This window comes from Balaenoptera ricei, chromosome 11 (assembly GCF_028023285.1).
Source record: "Balaenoptera ricei isolate mBalRic1 chromosome 11, mBalRic1.hap2, whole genome shotgun sequence".
In the NCBI taxonomy this organism is placed as follows: Eukaryota; Metazoa; Chordata; class Mammalia; order Artiodactyla; family Balaenopteridae; genus Balaenoptera; species Balaenoptera ricei.
Window position 1 is genome coordinate 49,445,208 of NC_082649.1, and position 21,141 is coordinate 49,466,348.

Genomic DNA, 21,141 nt, shown 5'->3' on the forward strand with positions numbered 1-21,141 from the left:
AAAAAACTATCTCAACTTTATCAGTAACTAAAATGTATAGAAAAGCACAGGCATTCTGCACAAAAGGAGAAACACACATACACAAAGATCCAGTAGATGTTTTGTAGCAGAAGGTCTAGCAGGTATTCTGTCAAAATTCCCCAATTTCAGTCAGCAGGGGTTACCGTTAGCTAGGTATTTTTAGAATTCCAAGATTTTTTTTTACCAAAAATCAACAAGAAAAAACCAGGAAATCCCTCAGCAATATGGTCTATTTGCCTATTTTTTCCCTGGTTAATACCCCTGACCGCATGAATCTGATGGACCATAAAAAAAAGTCTCATTTCCTTAAATAAAGACTAGGAGTTTGGACTCATCCATTCATTCAACAAATATCTACTGAATGTACACTATGTGTTGAGCATCATTCCAGATACTGAGGATACATCAGTGAATAAAAAACTGTAATATAATCAAATGGCCAGCTTATCAGTTAATTTACAGCTAAGGTGGGGCTCTCCATGATAAGAAATCAAGGCATAAATGAATTATCTTCTCTATTCCTGATGAATAAATGAGGTCTCACAGACTCATAGGTATGGATAGGTTTTACTTTTCCAGTTCCATCTTCTCATTTTACACACACACACACACACACACACACACACACACACACAACCCCCAAACAGAGCTTAAGGGACTTGTTCTTTATCCAGGAGACAAGAGACCAAGGTCACTGTAATACAGGCTGGGAATACACAGTACTTTTTCTTTATAGTTTTTATTAAAACTTATAATTACGTACTTATGTAACTAGCTGCTTAACTGTTTCCCAGCCTGAACAATAAGCTCCAAGAAGAAGGGAATCATGTCCATTTTGCTCACCACTGTCTCCTCAGCATCAAGCAGGGCCTGGGCCTTGGTTAAATACTCATTGACTGTTGTGTATATTCCAAAGGACAAGACACTGGGCTAAAAAATTTATATTGGATACACTTATGGCCTCCTTATGAACACAATCAAAGCTCAAACATAGATAGGTACTCAATAGTTTGGAATTTAATCAATCAGTTTATAAACAAAAAAGCCCAGCATCAACACATGATAAAATCAAAATTCAATTCACTAGTAGGAATTCCCAGCAAAATCAAACAAATCTAAGTTTTGTATCAAACAGGTCTTACCAATATCTCTCAGAGTCATTTATCCTGCCTGAAAAGACAAAATTCACAATTTGTACTGTCTTGGTCAAATGATCAAAAATAAGACTTTAACATGCCAAAGGCATAATATTAGGGGGAAAGTAGTGTTAAAAGATTATTTAACAATATAGTCATAAACCTAGGCTATTATCCTCTTCTGACACCTGAGGTTTACAAAATCCATTATTAAAACAGCATCAGAAGATCCCTATCACAAAGTAATTTCTTCATTATAAGACATATGGCTATAGCCCAAAAGTAACACCTCCCATAAATTATGATTATTAACCATGTAATTTCAGTTATCAAATACTTCAGTTTAGCTTCAAAACATATTTAACCATTAAGACACAGTAATTTCTTTCCTAATATCTTAGCCATATAAAACTGCTTAAAGCCTCATTCAAGTAATACTAACTAATCAAAAGACGCATTCTATAGAATAATAAAAATGCTACAAACATTGTTAATAGCACACAAGGATTTACTCCTTTCAGCGGATGACTTCCACGGCCAAGGACACAGAGGATGATACTATTCTAAGCCAGTGCTAATAAGCCTGACATTTCTTCAGGCTTCACTATTAAACTCTGAAAGATTCAAACTTGTTCATAAATAAAACACAAGATCATAACTAGGTACATACAGGTAACTTCTTCTCCAGCCGAAATCTTTCCATAGCGGTATATAAATGCCTTGTTTTTGATAGTGTAGTGCAGTAAGTCCCTTGCAGAGTCCAGGGGCAGGGAGGACATAGCTGATTTAGGTCACTGTGCTTTGCACAGATGAACCCTCTAAGTTGCTTTCATGGTACAACCAATCAGGGTCCTCTAAGTTACCTCATCTTCCAAGCTAATAACTACCACTTACGCAGGGTCAGAGCATAAGAGATCTGACAAGTAATACACACATTTAGTTATAACTGAAAATACCAAAAGAGGAATGTAGCAACCAGTTTTCAACTGAAACCTTTCTATAACAATTAGTTCAAAAGAAAGCATACACTAAGGATATATGTAATGGGTGTGTGTATTTTTTTTTTTTTTAGAGAATAAATTTTCGACAACATAGTTAAATCTAGCTCTTAATTTCATTTAAATTCAGGAAAGATCCAAATATATTTTCGCCTGAAGAGAGTTTTGCCTTTTTATCATTACTATATTTATACCAACTTATTGTAACCATATACTAATAACAGGATTAATAAATCATATTGTGGCTTTAATTATCATTTTACTCCCAAATTAAGTATTCATATGGATAACAGCTAAAAGGGAAAAGGGAATAAGCAGCACCCCTCTAACCTTCAGACTCAAGATCTCTTTCCACCCTTAAAGACTACTGAAGACCTCAAAGGGCCTTTGTTTATAAAGTTTACCATCTATACTAACCATATTGGAAGTAAAACTAAGAAAACTTTAAAATATTTATTTAAATTCATTTTTAAAAATAAAGCCATTACATGTTAACATAAATAACATTTTAGTTAAAAAAAAATTTTCAAAAACAAGATTTAGTGAGAATAGCTTTTACATTTTTTCAAATCTCTTAATATCTGACTTAAGAGAAGATGATTGGATTCTCATATCTACTTCTGTAATCCATCTCATATGATTTGTTATTTGGTTGAAATATATGAAAAAAATCCAAGTTCAGACAAATACTCTATTGGAAAAGGGAGAAGTGTTCTAATACTCTTTTCAGGTGACTGGATATTCCTCTCTGATGTGTCACCAAACTCAACAAGTAGTCATTCTTAAAGGTTAGATTGTAAGGTGGAATCTGAAACCATTTCAAGTGAATGTTTTACATACTGCTACATTAAAATCCATTGGTCTGTCATATACTTTGAATGGATCTCTCATCCATTTGTAAAATTTCACACTTCATTACACAATATTTTAAAATATCACATTTGATAATATTATCAATAATCTCGTAAGTTTTAAGTGTTGAGAACAGACACGTTTTTCAAAATTATAATTTTGTTTTATGAAAGCTAGACTCATTATCATTAGTAGCAAGTACCATGAGTTGTTTTTCTTGAAGTGACAGGCTCACTTCATTTCTTTCTGAGGAAATATCTGTCAAATGTCAAGTCTGAATAACCATAGTTAGTTTGTCCGTTCTTTCAAGTAAAAATGGCATCCTGAGAAAAAAAGCAGCTAGAGGAGCTCACAATTCAAGCAATCACACCAGAGCTTTTTCTCCGAACAACCCACTGTACCTCAGTATACAGATGTATTTCTATGCATGCTTCCTATTCTGTCATTTGGAATATTAAAGCAACGTGTACTCAAAGGCTCGGATTTAACAAAATAATTAAGTTTTTACTGTTTCATCAAGGACGTTCTTTTCTTCAGTGAACAGTTTTGTTTTGCTTTTAAACGGAGAGTGCCTGGTGGTGCTGCCTGGTGCCTCCCTGAGTCTCACCCAGCACTGCTCCCGCACCATCCGCACAAACTTCAACCCGGGGGAAAAAGGCAAGTAGTGTCCCAGTATTATTATGAAAGTAATTCTGATCTTGCAGAGCCTCTGAAATGATTTCAGGGACTGGCAGGGGTCCCTGAATAGCACTTTGAGAACTATTAAAAAATTCAGGTTTAAAATACAGAACTAAAGAATTGTAGGTGAATATTCTTTTTATTTTCTCTGCGATGCTGTTTGTTCAATGAATATTTTAATGTGTATAGAAGGAGAGAAGATTAAAAAGTATTATCTTGTTATTCTGGTTTCTAGAAAATGATAAAACATATTTATTATACCTACTATGTGCTAAAACTATGCTAAACCTTATCATATATATTATACAGCACATTCAGATATTTCATTTACTCCTCTCAGCTCTGACTAAAGCTCAGAGAAGTGAAGTCACTTCTCCAAAGTTCCAGAGCTAGTAGGCAGTGGATTTAGGATTCAAACCTAGTCCTTCTCAATTCATACTTTTCTTCTACTCCAACTACATATAATAAAATTTAAGAAAAAAATTTTGATAATAGTTGAATAAAACAAAATTCTAACTGAACACAGATGAATAAAATAAAATGTTTACTGAATTCAAATAAAATGTAATCTAAATTAAATTAGAAATATGTTCTGTGAATAGACAGACTTGCTTCCTGATAAACAAAGCAAACAAATGGTAATTTCTATAGAAATATCTATATCTCAAAAGTAAAGCCTTACTACCAGCTAATCCTGTAGAATTTACTGACAACATGCACCAAATAACAAAATAAGAAGTTTAAATTGAAATAATATATATCGAACAAAAAAAAACTTTATTTTAATCTTCCATGATCTATATGAGACAGTAGATACCAGGCAAAAGACATGACACAGCCTTCAAGTACAGTTTTGGTTTTAGTAAACTTCTCTAAGAACTGGAGACCCCAATGGCATCAACAGCTACAATAAAATTTTTAAAATTTTTAAAAACTTCAACTTTTCTATGATTTACACTTGGCAAATGAACATAAATCTGAAGAAACAAATACAAATAATGTATGTTATTCACTGATTTTTAAAATCCTCAATACATCAATCCTGGAGTAAAGAACATCTACAAACAATTAGGTTCAACACCAATTTCCACAATGACCTCTTGAAATTTACCTACTGTGGAAAATCTTGGCCCTCGCCACTGGTATTTAAGAGCTTAATCTTCTGGTGTGGCACATGTCTCATGCCCACTGGATTACAAGAGCCCTCAGCATAGGGACTTAGGTAGAAGGAAGGGAGGGAGAGAAAAAGAAGAAGCTTAAGAGGCCTCAGGGGAAAAGGAGGAATTAGGTGCATACAAATTTTTAATTTCCCAAATTGCAAAACAAAATGTTATTCATCAAAATACAGAAGATCCATTTTTCCAATATGTTACCTGTTATGACACTATCCTATGGCACTACTAAACCAATATTCAAATAAAAAATTTGAAATCAAGTTTTACAGGTTAAATAGAAAGGTAAAGTCAGTTTTAGTCTACTACTTTCTTGAAAAATAAAGATATTAACTCAACATATAAACTCAGGAATTTTAATCTGGCTAGTCCTTTAAAGATTTCTTTTCAGTTTTATTTTATAGCAATACTTAATCCTTTTAAACCAATCTATTGAGCTATGACTGACATGTAAAAAAGCTATACATATTTAATATATACAACTTGATGAGTTTGGGGGTAAGTATACACTCATGAAGCCATCACCACCTTCAAGGCCACAGACATATCTGTCACCTCTCAAAGTTTCCTCCCAGCCCCATATTATCATTATCATTTGTGTGTGTGTGCCTGTTCATGTGCGTGTTAAGAACACTTAACTTGTAAGATCTACTCTTAAAAAATGTTAAGTATACAACGTGGTACTGTTAGCTATAGGCACTATGCTGTACCTATTACTTATCTTGCTTAACTGAAACTCTGTACCCTTTGACCATCACCTCTTCATTTTCCCCACCTCCTAGTCCCTGGCAACCACCATTCTACTCTCTGTTTCCATGATTTTGACTATTTTAGATTCCACGTAAAAGTGAAATCATACAGGATTTGTCATTCTGTATCTGGCTTATTTCACTTAGCAATAAATATGTTTACACGAATCAAAAAAGTCTCACTTGTTCCCTTGGTTTCTCTGCCCGATTTTCAACCTTTTCTCCATTTTTATAACACAAATATAAGTATATATACACTTACCAAAAAAGGTAGCTACATACAACTCATTGTTGTATACATAACTTACTATTTTCCACTTAAAAATCCTTAAGTTTTTTCTGTATCAGTATATGGAAACTACATTTTAATGTAATTTATTAAATTAACCTGTGTATGGGAGAAAAATTCAAGTCTTACAGAAGTGTTCCCAAATAAGCATTCCTCCCATCCCACTTCCACTCACCAGATATAACTACTTTCTGTTTCTGCCTTATAATTGTTCTTGTTTGCCATCATAATTTTAAATAATGTACCATTTGAGACAATATCTGTTTATTCTACAAAAAGAAAAATTAGATTTTTTTTCACCCACATGTACCTTTTTCACTTACAATCTCCCTTCCACATCTCGGTTTTAATTAGATTTTTATTTTTATATCAAGATTGATAACACTTACATTCTGCTCCATATTTATAATGAAGCCTTCTAAGCTGTGTCCTCTAGCTAATTCTAAAATTTTAAAACCTGTGTTCAAAAGCATTTGAAGGCACATATGCATGCACTACCCAGAAGTACATGGAGGTAATGCCCTGGTGGCCACCCCTAACCAGTGGGGTTTGGGAAGCTGATAAATGCTTTGCATGCCTCCTCCATCCCTCAGGCAGACAGGTCTGAGATGCAGTACACAAGGGTCCTCTGAGGGCCTGCAGGACTGAAGGCCAGCCACTCACTGCAATGGCCAGTCTCTCACTTAGGCTCGCAGAGGCTTCCTCGCATCTCTTTAATTCCCTGTCCCTCACTCTTGCTTCTTGATCTCACTTCACAAATAAATTACCTGCAGAGCCCTTGTCTCAGAATCTACTTCTGGGAAAACCCACGCTAACACATCCAACAAAAATGTATACATACATGCACCAAAAAGACATGTAAAAGAATGTCCATAGCAGCATTATCCATAGTAATATGAAACTGGAAATGATCCACATATCCAAAAACAAGAATACAAATAGATTGTGGTATATTCATACAATGTAATTCCATGAAACAGTGAAACTAAACAAACCACTGCTACAGGCAAGAACATGGATAAATCTCACAAACATAATCTTGAGAGAAAATAGCCAAACATATAAAACTATTCTGTTATGTTTCTAGTCAGGATAGTGTTACAGCAGGAGGGAGGAAGCAATGATGCGGAAGATGCTGAAGAGGGTCTTTCTGGAACGCTAGCAATGTTCTACTATTTCTTTTCTAAAGTGATAGTTACATGGATTTGTTTGCTTTCTGATAATTGGCCACATTTACTCTTTGTACATGTTGATGTATGTTTTACTTGAATTAAAAAAAAACTAAAATAAATAACTACATTGTCACCAAGAAACAGAACAAGAAAGAACTTTGGAAAATTAAAAATAAGACTTTCAATGTATAAAAGGGCTAAGGCTTCAAAGATAAAATATCTCAAACAGTGTAATAAAAAGAAGAGTTGGAAAACACTAAAGATAAAAGAGATAAACAATCAACCAATTCACAAGGTTCAACTTCCAAATAATATGAGAGCTAAAAAGGGTAAACAGAAAATGGATTAAAGGAAATTATAACTTAAAATAAACTATGAGAATCTGCTAGAATGAAAAAGAGATATGAGCCTTTAAACTGAGCAGGCCCTGAGTGACAAGTGCAGTATCTTAGGTAATAACTGTAAATTCTCAGGGAACTGCGGGTTTAAAAACGAATGTTATGGAAGGAAGTGGAGGAAGAGAGAACATACGCTGGCACAAGTCTTTCTCGATAGTAACCCTGGAGGAAGAGGACAGAGACTATTATCAAGTTGGAGTTATGAACACATTCTCTTGCTCAGCCTCTCATATTTCCAGGAACTGTTATAATTGCTTTTGTTTGTTTTACATTCCCTGCCTGTTATGGACTGAATTGTTTCCCCTAAAAATGTATTATATTGAAGTCCTAACTAAAAATAACAATAATAATAATAATAATAATAATAATTGGGAATATTAGGATTACTTAAATACTATCTCATTCAGAATCAAGATTAATGACTGGACCAAAAGAAAAAGAGACCCTTTCAAACATTAAAGTTAAGTAGGTCCCTTTCCTTGTGACTTAAGTATAATGGGAATAAAAAGAACCTGCCTAAAAATGATGAGATTATTGACCAGTTACCAAAAGCAAACATATTAAAGTGCAAAATACTAAAGAGTTCACTTTTCACATGAGTCATAAGTCTCCACTATCTCTAGGATAATCCATCAATTTGTATGCTGTAGCTAATGTAACAAACAGAATTTTAAAAACCCAAAATTATCTTTATTTGCAGATGATATCATTGTGTACCTAAAATACAAAAGATTCCACCAATTAGCACAAATGAAAAGATTCATTTGATGGCAGCCAGTTACAAGATAAATAAACACCAATAGCTTTTCTTTAAACTACCAATAGCAAACTAGAGATAGAGGTAGAAAAAGATCCTATAAGGATTTTTGCCCTATAACGACAAAATGATAAACTACATAGGAATAAATTTAATCTAAAAAAAACTATAACATTTTATTGAAGGACACTAAATAATCTAAAGATACTCTATTCTCCTGGGTGGGTAGACTTTAAATATACCAAGAAAAATAATAATAAAATTTTCTATATTAATATAGAAATTATAAAGTAAATCAGAATCCCAAAGGGTTATGTTTATCTTTTTAAAATGATTTTGAAGTTTCCATAAAAACTAGAATTCCCAATAAAATCATGAAAAAAATAAGGGGGCACTATGCCTAATAAATATTCCAATATACCATAAAACTATGGTAAGCTAAACATATGGTACCAAAATGGAAACAATTCAATATAGTAAATATTTGCAAGACAAAACAGAATGAAGAAACAGATTAAATATATATTGCAGGAAGGACCGTTTGGCTCTCTAATTTGATGAAGCTGTCTACGTCAAACCACAGGTAAAAATAAATTATAATGGATTAAAGATAATTTGAAGGGTAGTATTTAAAATTTAGAATAGTACTTTATATTATTGGAGTGGGGATGTATTCTTCGGCAAGATGAGAAACCTAGAAGTCATAAAGAAAAAGCCTGATATAGATTTTTTTACTCTATTAAAAAAAAAAAATTCGGACTTCCCTGGTGGCGCAGTGCTTAAGAATCCGCCTGCCAATTCAGGCGACACGGGTTCAAGCCCTGGTCCAGGCAGATCCCACAGTCCGCAGAGCAACTAAGCCCGTGCGCCACAACTACTGAGCCTGCACTCTAGAGGCTGCAAGCCACAACTACTGAGCCCGCATGCCACAACTACGGAAGCACGTGTGCCTAGAGCCCGTGCTCCACAACAAGAGAAGCCGGTGCAATGAGAAGCCTGCGCACCGCAACGAAGAGTAGCCCCCACTCGCCGCAACTAGAGAAAAGCCCGTGCGCAGCAACGAAGACCCAATGTCGCAATAAATAGATATCTAGATAGATAGATAGATAGTATCTACAAAAAAATAATTCCAACATTCGTCTAAAGCAAAGAAGACGATAAAGAGACAAGGTAGAACACGAGGAAATATACGCAGTATAACAGACATGGCATTAAATATTTGTAATCAAGAAACTTCTTGATTTTAAAGGGAAGTGAAAGGAATATAAAAATGGACAAAGAATGTGAACCAAGTAATTCCCTTAAGAGAAAATACAAATGGCCAATAAATAACCACATATTAAGATGGATACTCTCACTGGTGGTTCAACAAATTTTATCCATCAGATCAGCAAAAAAAAAAAAAAAAAAAGTCTAACATCTAAAGCTCACAAAGGCAGGGAGACACAGAAACACTCATACTTTCTAGCGGGAATGTAAGTTGCTCAAAATTTTCTGGAGAGTAAGCTAGGAAGAATTCATTTAAATTTTTGAGAATATCCTTTGTGTAGCAATATCACTTTTGGATATCACAGAAATTAAAACACCAAAATATAAATATACGGTCAAGAATGTTTACTGTTCAAACTGGCAAAAACAGAAAACAACCTGAAAGTAAATAAATATGGGAATGGCTGGTTACCGTGGAATATTACGAAGTATAAAGAATGAGACAGAACTACGAGCTCCCACTCAAGCGATGTCGGGAATATATTGGTAAGGAACAAGCAAGTTGTAGAGTTATACGCTTACTATGATCACATTTTTATGTTTTACAAAGGATAAAACAATTCTAGGATAAGGTATTACTATCTTAAACATATAAAAGAATAAATTTAGGCTCTAAAATTAAGTAATTTTCCCAAGGCCCCACAGCTGTACGTGGAGAAGCTAGAATTTAAAATCATGTCGTCACCTCCAGGGACATGCACTTTTCAGAAGGCCACTTACAAACATTATTTTTAATTTTCACTGTAAGAAACTCTGTAAGGTAACCTGGCTGATCATTTTCCAACCCAGGGCCATCTGACTTCACAGCCTAAGCTCTTTCCGCTAGGCCACATACCTTCCCCTAAGTCATACTACATGTAATTTTATTTGCTCATCTGCCTTATTTAGGGAATTATAAGTAAAATATAAAGTATTCAGTCACAAAAACATTCACCTAATTATTTTTGAATGCTTTAAATGTATTAGAAATTCAGTAACAGCTAGTAACTACCATAAAAAGCAAAAACTTTAACAAAATAAAATCAGCATCAATATTATAATAAATACGTGAAGATATTGTTTTAATTTGGTTTCCACAGAGATATTTGAAGCAAGCAGCCAAGAAAAGAAGAAAAGCTCCTGTAAAAAAAAAAGGAAACCTGTCTAATTTTAAAGCACATGTTTCAAAGAGTAGCACTGCCAGTCCACACCTTTCACCATTGCTGAATATCACCGCTCACACCAATTCAGTTTTCACCACCTATCACTAGTCTTCAGCAGTGTAGTATAAGCTCTCCATCTGGTGGCCATCATTAGACATGTGGAATTTTTCTCTCACGCTGTGTTTATGATGAAGAGCAAAGAAACTAAGTTTGAAAAAACTTCCCTGACAGTTGTTTTTAAAAAACCTGGACATTTAATTTCATTCAAAAAACACTTAAATACTAAGAAGGTAAAAAACTATTGAATAAATATTCCGTTTATATATCAGGATATTCAGGATGTAGTAGAGCCAAATTTTTCATACGGGCATTTATACCTACCACTGAATACTCAACGTGTTACAGTGAAATAGAATTACAGTCATGTTTTTAACGTTGTTTCAAATACCTGCAGCATTTTGGAATTTTGTTTTTAAACATATTTTGAAGTATATCTGTAATTTCATGAGAATTAAACAGTTGAAGAATCTAATTCACAGATAAAATATAGTTAACATAGGATAAAAATTGTCTGTTTTATCAAAAACTTTCCAGAAACATACACATCATGACAGAAAATGGCAAGTGTACTTGGCAAAGTGTATCTGTATTTTTGTTAATAATACTCCACATTTAAATGTTAGGAACAAAGAATATGTAGCTCAATTTATATTTACATTGAGAAAATATTAATTTAGTTACAGTGTTCCTAAATGTTAATTATTTTTCGTTCTTGTAGGTCTCATCTTGGGCTACCATTAGCTAGGAAAATTAATCTAAGAAATTAAAAAATAATCTGATTGGTAAGAATTTAAATACAACTGAAACTGGTTTAAATACACAATTACCAAAGTCAAAATATGGCTTAATATAGTGAATTCAGATATATTTAAACTCTAGCTTTCAGCAGAAGTGAACTCCTCTCTCACTCCCTCTAAGACATTCAAAACCAGTGAGGGGTGATTTCTCTAACTCCAAAAAATCCTCTGTCTTCTCTATTTTGAACCTTGTGACCTTTTTGCTCTATAATCCTTGAGTCTACAGACAGGGCTGCTCAGCTCTAGCACTGTTGGCTTTTGGGCTGGATATTTCTCTGCTGTGGGGTGGTCCTGTTCATTGCAGCATGGTCAGTAGTGCATCTGGCCTCTACCTACTCCACACAAGTAGCACACATAACGCTTCTCTCCCCAGTTGTGACAAACAAAATATATCCAGGAATTGTCAAATGCCCCTTAAGAAGTAAAAATACACCCCGACACTCACACCCATTGAGAACCACTGCTTTAGAAATAACTGGGAGCTGCTAAAGTGCTCACTTCCAGCACTTTAAAATGCTGTGAAGAAAAAAAAATTTACCAGATTCTTCCTCGTAAGTCACCATGAACGCAACATAACCTAAAGCCTCCATCCTTTTATAAAAACTACATTTAGCAATGAACTCTACAGGAAGAAATGCATCTTTTTTTTTTTTAAGAAATGCATCTTGAACTTGCATTTAGAGTTTCACTGAAAGCTACCTGATCTCAGTGTATAGACATATAAATGATGTCATGTGGATAATTGTATTCTAAAAAATATTCCTACTGTAGTTTCACTATAACACTTTCAGCTAAAGGCGAGATAGAAATGTTTTTTATATGCATACTTTTAAAACTTTACAGAGCGAATCCTCAGGTTTTTGAAATGCAGAGCACCTCTACACTGACTCATCCAGACCAACTAACTACACTAGAAAATCACTGTAACTTGTTCCTGTGTGCATTTCACCACAACTCAGTTTTTTGGTTAATCTGCTAAATTAAAATTCATAGTCCTACCCTGCTTAGAAGGATGCAGACTAGAGACTCAGTCTGTCAGAAAAAAAAAGGGGGGGGGGGATTGAAGTAGATGCAGATATAAGAAATAAAAGAGACTTCAAGTGGTACCTGACAAAGAAGCCATACATCAGAGATGAGAAAGATAAAGATTAGAGGTAGCTGTTTTCTGTTCTCTTTCCTCTTTTTGAAGTTTCTGTTCAGCAAAAACTCTACAAACTTAGAATAAGTATCTAACGCTTATTTAAACTTGTAGTTAAAGACTACAAGTTTAAATATACTTCTGACACCGGGCAACCAAAAGAACCCTGCCTGGAACACTTACACAATTCCTTCCATTTGTTTTTTACTTACTGAGATAAAAGCTGTCATTTCTGAAACAGCAGTAATTTAAGAATTTAAGATTAAAATATTGCCAAATTTAATTGTTATGCAAGCAAACTGGCAGGTCTTTACCAATTACAAATGGCTGTTGCCATTTACTCCTTGATATTAGTTACTTTTAAAGAGTCAAGATAGGGACTTCCCTGGTGGCACAGTGGTTAAGAATCCGCCTGCCAATGCAGGGGACACGGGTTCAAGCCCTGGTCCAGGAAGATTCCACATGCCGCGGAGTAACTAAGCCCGTGCGCCACAACTATTGAACCTGAGAGCCACAACTACTGAGCCTGCGTGCCATAACTACCGAAGCCTGCGTGCCTAGAGCCCATGCTCTGCAACAAGAGAAGCCACTGCAATGAGAAGCCCGTGCACCGCAACAAAGAGTAGCCCCTGCTCACTGCAACTAGAGAAAGCCCGCACACGCAACAACGAAGACCCAATGCAGCCAAAAATAAATAAATTTTAAAAAGAGTCAAGATAATATTCACCTTTCAAATTACCCAAATCTGAATGAAAATTCATTCACAGGCAATTATCCTCATGCTCAATAGAATATAATCTAACTTTAAGCACTTTTAGTAATTCAGTTCAATTCAAACAAACACTATGGTCAGACATTTTATTTCATATTCTCCCAATATTGTCCCATATTTGTTCTCTAACAAGAGAAACATTTTATGTGAATAAAAATATAACTTCCTTACAATAGTAACTCATTCTATGCTTACAGAAGGAAGAGGAGTAAAGAAAAACAACTTGGAGGTCATCAAGATAACATGAGAAATCAAAGATTTGGGTTTGGGTTTATCTCTTCTTCCCATATTACTAACATGATAGTAAATTAATTTTTAAAAGGATAAACTGACAAGGATAAAGACAATAGAAAAAGCTACAACAAATCAGAGATTTCACAGAATTTTTGGAAGATGGAAAGTGGATGTAGGAATGGTTACATCATTTGGAAAATAGACAGCAACCTTAAAATAGGTGGCTATGGAAGAAATAAAGTAGGACACAGAAAGCAAAATCATGTTTAATTAATGAAACATTGCATAAAATTTCATTAAGTTATTAATTTACATATGTTTGAAAAACAGCTTTTAATTAATGACCTAATCCAGAAAACTATCTCCACAAATTTTATTAGCATGAAATTTACTGAAAACTGTACCAATATACACATAATGCAATTTGTCAACTAGTTTATTTTGGCTGAAGATAAAACATTAATGAGTATAGGTTCTAGATCCAGATAGCCTAAATTCAAATCCTAGCTCTTCTACTCACTAGATGGGCAAGCTATAACCTCACTGGATCTCAGTGTCCTCAGTTGTAGAATATGGATAACAACAGTACTTTCAACTAATAGATGATACAAAATTAAACAAGATAATGAATATAATGTGCTTAGAAAAGTTCCTGGCACAAAAGAAGCCCTCAATTAAATATTCAGTATTAGTACTATCCTACTACAGGATCATCTTTACTGACCCTACTATGTTACTTTTAGATTTTATATTTAAGTAAAACTGAATTTATTTTCTACATATTCTCCACCATTTCCCAACTCATTTCAAGCTCCTTGAAGATATAATTTTCTTTACGCAGAATTGTATTGACTCTATGTATGCAATAGATTCTTAGTGATAAATACAAAATACAATGTTCTATGCTAGATAGGTTGGAAGCAAGTCATATAGAGCTTTTATCCGTTTTAATTCGAAAGCACTGACATTTAGAAAGGTTAAAAAAAAATCTCCTAGCAGAGGGAAGACAAATGCTTCACTGCCTTTCCAGTTGTGATAATGGTTTCATACTAATTTAAGTCACCTCCTCATGAGTCTAAGAGACAGATGAAGAAACAACCAAGAACTAAGCCATGACACTGCATGCAAACCTGAGTGTAAGGAAAGTGAGCACCAACTTTTATATCAAAGGCTTCCTCAATGCAAATGGTTCTCCATTCATTTTATACAAAATTTACATCTAATTGAAATTACAGTATACACTATTCTGAACAGCCAAGTCGTCCCTGCATTATCAACTAATTCTGCAGTTGAATAAAAGATTTTAAGTATATTTTGTAACTACCTGAATCATTTGGACATCTATATATTTCAGAGATTGTTATACCTATCCTTCCACTACAAGACACTCTTCATTTGCTCCTTTATTCACGTAATCGTCTAACAGACATTTATCAAGTGCCTACTATGTGCCAGGCACTGTACTAGGAATAGGGATACACCATGCCCAGGTCCAGAGATGAGAAAAGTCTACTGTGTTCAAATAACTAAAATACACCGACTATGGACAGAAAAAGATGGAGCAGACAAAATGAGCAGGACCTTTCAGGACCTAGGTAAGTTTCAGACTCATTCTGAGAGCAATGGGCTTTAAACCGGGGAGGTCTCTCTAGCAAGGTAACAGTGTAGAGAATTATAATAAAGACTCTCTCCTTTGGCCAAACTTTAACTAGGATCCTCTGAGCCAACCTCCAGCTTCCCTTTCTGTCCCTGTAGAATCCAGCGTGAGCAAGAACCTTGCTAAGTCAGTTTGGCGAAAATCCTTCATCGTTGGTATCTTATCACCCTGTCCTGCCTTCAGCAACTCTGCTGAGTTGTTCTAACAAAAACCCGCCTCCCTCTGATGTTTCCTCTTAACAATTTTCCATCCACTGCCCCCTACCCCTGCTTCTTGGATATAAATGGCCACTTGTCCTTGTTAAGGGTTGAGTCCCATATCTCTCCCCGACTGCTGTGGTCCCTACACCCACCACGACAGCCTCCCTTAAAAAGTCTGCTTTACCATTCTTTAACAAGGGTCACTGAATAATTTTTTCCTTAAGAGAATATTTTTTCTTTAACACTGGAAGCCAGCTAGAAGGGTGCTGCATTATTCCAGACAATAGCAAATACGGTGGTCAAAGGAAATATGGAGAGAAACAGACTTAACTAGAGACAGTTAGGATGCTGAGTCCACTGGATTTGGTGTTTGGGTAGAGGGAGAGAAAAGTCATAGATAATGCTCACATTTTCAAATCTGAGTAACCAAACAGAAAGTGGTACCCATTCACTGAGATAAGAAATGCAGAAAGAAGGGAAGGTTTGATAAGTTGTAAAACATGTTAAGTCTCAGCTGAGTTATCCAAGTGGAAATAGCAGTGGATGGGAGCTCCCTTCTGGCATCTTCTACTGATTCTGTTTAGAAAGTAGCAGCATTTCCTAGGATTGAGGGGTGAGAGGATACAGTCTGAAGAGAGCAGGGAATGATCAACGTACCCACTGCAGAGAATAAGAGAGAATTAGAAAGACAGGGGAGTATTTTCTATCTCTGAGGAACCAGAGAGAAACCTGAATGGAGAGGGGTACCAACCTATAAGGCTGCGTAACAATTTTTCCACTTGTGTTGAGCAATCTCAGCACAGTTAGATTGATCAAGAATTAGGGAGGGGGCTTCCCTGGTGGCACAGTGGTTGAGAATCTGCCTGCCAATGCAGGGGACACGGGATCGAGCCCTGGTCTGGGAAGATCCCACATGTCGCGGAGCAACTAGGCCCGTGAGCCACAATTACTGAGCCTGCGCATCTGGAGCCTGTGCTCCGCAACAAGAGAGGCCGCGACAGTGAGAGGCCCGCGCACCGCAATGAAGAGTGGCCCCCGCTCGCCGAAACTAGAGAAAGCCCTCGCACAGAAACGAAGATCCAACACAGCTAAAAATTAATTAATTAATTAATTAATTTAAAAAAAAAAAAGAATTAGGGATTTACCAGCATATTTAATACTAATAGACATGATGGTATTCTCTCTCTCAAACAAGACAGAGGCTGGATATGGGCCGTGCATTCTAAACTGGATAGGGCCGTGGAGGCAGTGGACCAAAAAAAGTGGGGGATGGGGGTAGTATGTGACTCAAGAGCCTCAAAGTTCAAAGAATAAGAATTATGGGATTAGTAGAGTAAGAGAAGAAAGCTAAAAAAAAAAGAAGCTTGTGGTTAGACTCAAATATCTAAATTTAGGAATTCACTTATACAGGAGGAGCTCCAGAAGTTAAGGCCCTACGGCCATGAGCATTGCAGAATGGAAGTAAGGGCCCTGGCAGATGAGAAAAATCAATAAACTGATATGGGTCACCTCATTGGCACTCTCAAATTACCTAAGACAATAACAGGCCTTAGCCTAGGGAACCTACGGGAAGACTGTGAGTCAGGTGTCAACATTTCCAACAGCTGAGTACACTTTAGTAGATAACAGGGAAGAAAGATACAGGGTGCTACGGCTACATAGCATAAGCCTCAAAAGTTCAACAGATATGCCAAGGTAATAAAAACATACTTTTAATCAGTTCTCTCAGCAGGAAGAGGGAAAACACTGGCTAAATAAATACCAACAACGAAAACCATCACCTTTTAACTTTTAGAAGGACATAGGCTATATCCACTACATATATCCACTACAAACATTCCCATTCATATTAAGAAAAAGACAGGATTGAGCACAAAATAAAAGGTATTCTATGTTTGCTTTGTGAGCATTTTCCACAATATTAAGGTGGATATTAAGGGCACTTACTGTACCAGCTTGAGGGCCAGACAGCCTGGGTGTGAACTCTGATTCCTCGATTCACCAGCTGAGTGAACGTGCACAGAGGCCTCATCTTCCTGAGACTCATTTTCCTCATTTGTACAATAGGAACTTTACACTATCACATGTGACTGACAGGGTTATGTTCTAACACTACTCACAGCACATGAGTAAATATTCAGTTAAACTATTATCAATAAATAAAAAAAATTAAAAATTAAAAAAACAAACTATTAGCAATATCAGAAATATGAACATCACTCTAATTTATAATAAAAATTGAAAATTATATAAAATCAATTACTTTACGAAGTGACTAATACTATTAGATATCTCTACACAAATGCTATTTTTTAAACCATAAGTATGTTTTCTTTTTTTTAATAAATTTATTATTTTTTTTATATTTATTTTTGGCTGCATTGGGTCTTCGTTGCTGCGCGTGGGCTTTCTCTAGTTGCAGCAAGCGGGGGCTACTCTTCGTTGAGGTGTGCGGACTTCTCACTGCAGTGCCCTCTCTTGTTGCGGAGCATGGGCTCTAGTTGCAAGGGCTTCAGTAGTTGTGGCACTCAGGCTCAGTAGTTGTGGCTCGCGGGCTTAGTTGCTCTGCAGCATGTGGGATCTTCCCGGACCAGGGCTCAAAACCGTGTCCCCTGCATTGGCAGGCGGACTCTTAACCACTGTGCCACCAGGTAAGTCCTGATGCTATTTTTTAATGTTTATACTTTACAAATACATATCCTGCGAAGTAAATGAACTTTCATAAAGTACATCTTTATGAAATGTCTGTCTCAGTTTCTCATGCAGCATTTGGCAGCAGTGAATGCTTCCATGTAAAGAATAAGAAATGTAATGACTACTGTTCACGGTGGGGCAAGTCTGGGTGAGGGACTGCAAACATGGCAGTTAAGAGCACAGAAAGGAAAAGTAAGGAAAACCATCAACTTAACAATTTTATTTTTAAAAGCCCTGACAAGTATCGAATGAATGCCCTTCAAAAAAAGATTCTGGAAGAAAAAACTAGGTAACAGCTTAGGTGTTTAAATGAAATATATATGGGCCACAGATTCTAACTACATATGAAAGAAAGTGCAAACAGTGGAAAGAGGGGAAATAAAGGGTGGGGGGGAGAATAAGCAACGAAGAACCCTCAAAGTTCAAAGAATGAGAATGATGGGAATATACTGGTTATCAAATCACATTAATGACCCTGTAAATTAGAAACGGGCACAAATTCTTATCATAGTTTCATTGTCAACTTCTGTAACAGTCATCAAAAACTTACACATTGATTAGCCTTGAAAACTTCTTAAAGGGACTCATTTCTAGAATGGCCTATGTAATTTAGAGGACTTCTGGTAAGATGAGAGGCATGCCTAAACACACTCTTCAAAAGCCTAAACTTCAATTATGTGAAAATGGTTTTCACTACAACCATCTTCACATTAAAAACAAAACACACAGGTATTGAAAACACATAGCAATTAAAAGCCATTGCTATGGTGCTAAAAATGATGATGATACAGTTGGCAGTCTCCGAAAAAGATGACTGACCATTTTATCCAATCCCCAAAAAATAATTTAACTCTTTTAGAGATAATCATTTGACTGATTTGTGTGAGAAATGGCTATAAGAGGATAACTTCAGATACTTAAAAATACTTTTATTACAAAAATATTACACACTCTAAAAATTTTGAAAACTAAAACATAATAATCTGTCTACCTTCAAATTCCACCTCCAAGAGATCGTCAATATTTACTTTTGACCTACTTCAGTATTCAATATTAATAATAATTATTGAATATACACACAAAAAGTTAAATCATACAGGAACATATTCTGCTTTTTTCACTTTCAGATACTTAATCTGCAAATATACTGAGTCTTATATTATAGTTCAGTCTCTAAGGAATATCCAATACAATAAACAATACCTGTCTTCTTTCAAGCCTCTTCTAATTCAATGTGACGAAGCATTCCACGCTTCTCATCTTGCCTCTTAAAAAATCTCAAAGCACTTAAACTGTACTAATAGAGTACAGATTCAACAGTAAAGGCAAGATCTCTACAGCATCTTCCATATAGGTCCTTTCCAAAGGATAATCTCATTAAAAATATTGCAGTATTTCAGGTACTTCTGGGTCAAACTGACTAAACAAAGTCTTTCTAATTACAAATATTATAAATTTTTTTTTGCTCACGAGCCTAAAGAATTAGTTGATGAGAGTTTGAAAATGAACAGAAATCTGTTGACAGTTCTTCCTTTTCATTACACTTCATTTATTATACATGGAACCAGTAAGCTACTATTAATGAAATATGAAGTTAAATTCTCCAATATAAAAACTGCTGATGTAGCATTAATTTATAAGTCAAATAACAGCGTCTAATTTAAATACTTACTTGCATATGTTAAACTTTTAAATGAAAAAAGTGTTAATATTATTCCTAAATGAATGCAATCAAATGTTAATTTATAGAAAGGGATTTAAAAAAAATTTTTTTAATAGCAACCCCTGGGAATACATTTTACATCACAACCAGTACGCATATGTCTGTTTACATGTCTGCGTATGCATATATAAAACAAAAGTTCCACAAAACAATATTTGCCCTTACTATTGCAATGTACTGTTATTTTCTACTCCTGTTTCTTTTCTTTTTTAATGCTTGTGATAATCCACTAGTTGTTTCTGCAACCACTAACAAGTCACAACCTGCAGTTTGGAAAACAGTGAGACAATTCAGAGACAATGAATACGCGGGATAACCCGCCCTAAATTTTACATGGTCCCCAACTTCAAATGGTTCAACTTAACAATTTTTCCACTTTATCATGGTACTAAACCAATACACATCTGGTAGAAATCGTACTTCCATTTTTGAATTTTGATCTTTTCCCAGGCTAGCAATACATGGGATGACCCTCTCTGGTAAGGCTGGGCGGCCACAGCTCCCACTCAGCCACGTAATCCTGAAGGTAAACAAGCAAACCAACACACTTTCAACCATTCTGTACCCAGACAACCATTCCACTTTTCACCTTCAGTACAGTATTCAATAAATTACATGAGATATTTTTCAATGCTTTATCATAAATGAGGCTTTGAGACAGATAACTGTGCCCAGCTATAGACTAATGTTAAGTGTCCTGAGCACATCTCAGGTAGGCTAAGCTCTGCTGTCCTGTAGGTTAAATGTGTTAAAAGCATTTTCAATTTAGGATATTTTGAACTTACGAAGGGTTTATCGAAACATAACCCCACTGTAAGTTGAGAAAGATCTGTACTTTAAAAGCTGGACAAGCACAGGCTCATCAGGGTTTTAACTCCACGGCTACTTTGAAAAGTGGAGGACAAGCTGAAGAGGAGCAAGTTAAAGCTGTACTTCTCAACCCACACAGTAAGTAAAACATTCTCACTAAAGGCCCTAGACCTGCACTCTGTAAACCACAGGTCAAGTTTATTTACTTCAGACAACAAACTAAGATAAAAGCTGTGACACTACAGTGCTTCAAGGCATTTAAACAGTAATTGGCCCCTACCCACAGGCCCAACCAAAGTTAGCCTACCAATGCTCCTTTATTAAGGTATATAGACCATTCTCTTCAGGCTGCTTGGAAAATGTTATCATTTTGGCTTTCTACAAAAATTTTCTCAATGAACATGATTTACTCCTCCATCAGAT

General features: G+C 35.5%; 1 protein-coding gene across 13 annotated transcripts in view; it reads right to left on the reverse strand.

Annotated features, from left to right (window-relative positions):
* The window catches only part of SLC4A7 (solute carrier family 4 member 7), a 111,880-nt gene that overhangs the window by 76,104 nt on the left and 14,635 nt on the right, over window positions 1-21,141 (reverse strand). For 5 of the 13 annotated variants that reach the window (XM_059939044.1, XM_059939049.1, XM_059939047.1 and 2 more), the window contains exon 1: window positions 1,828-1,935. The exons of the other annotated variants lie outside the window; for them this stretch is intronic. In XM_059939044.1, the coding sequence (XP_059795027.1) occupies window positions 1,828-1,860 (33 nt within the window). In that variant the 5' untranslated portion in view covers window positions 1,861-1,935. Of the gene's footprint in view, window positions 1-1,827; window positions 1,936-21,141 lie in introns of those variants that run through there. 13 annotated transcript variants of the gene reach the window in all.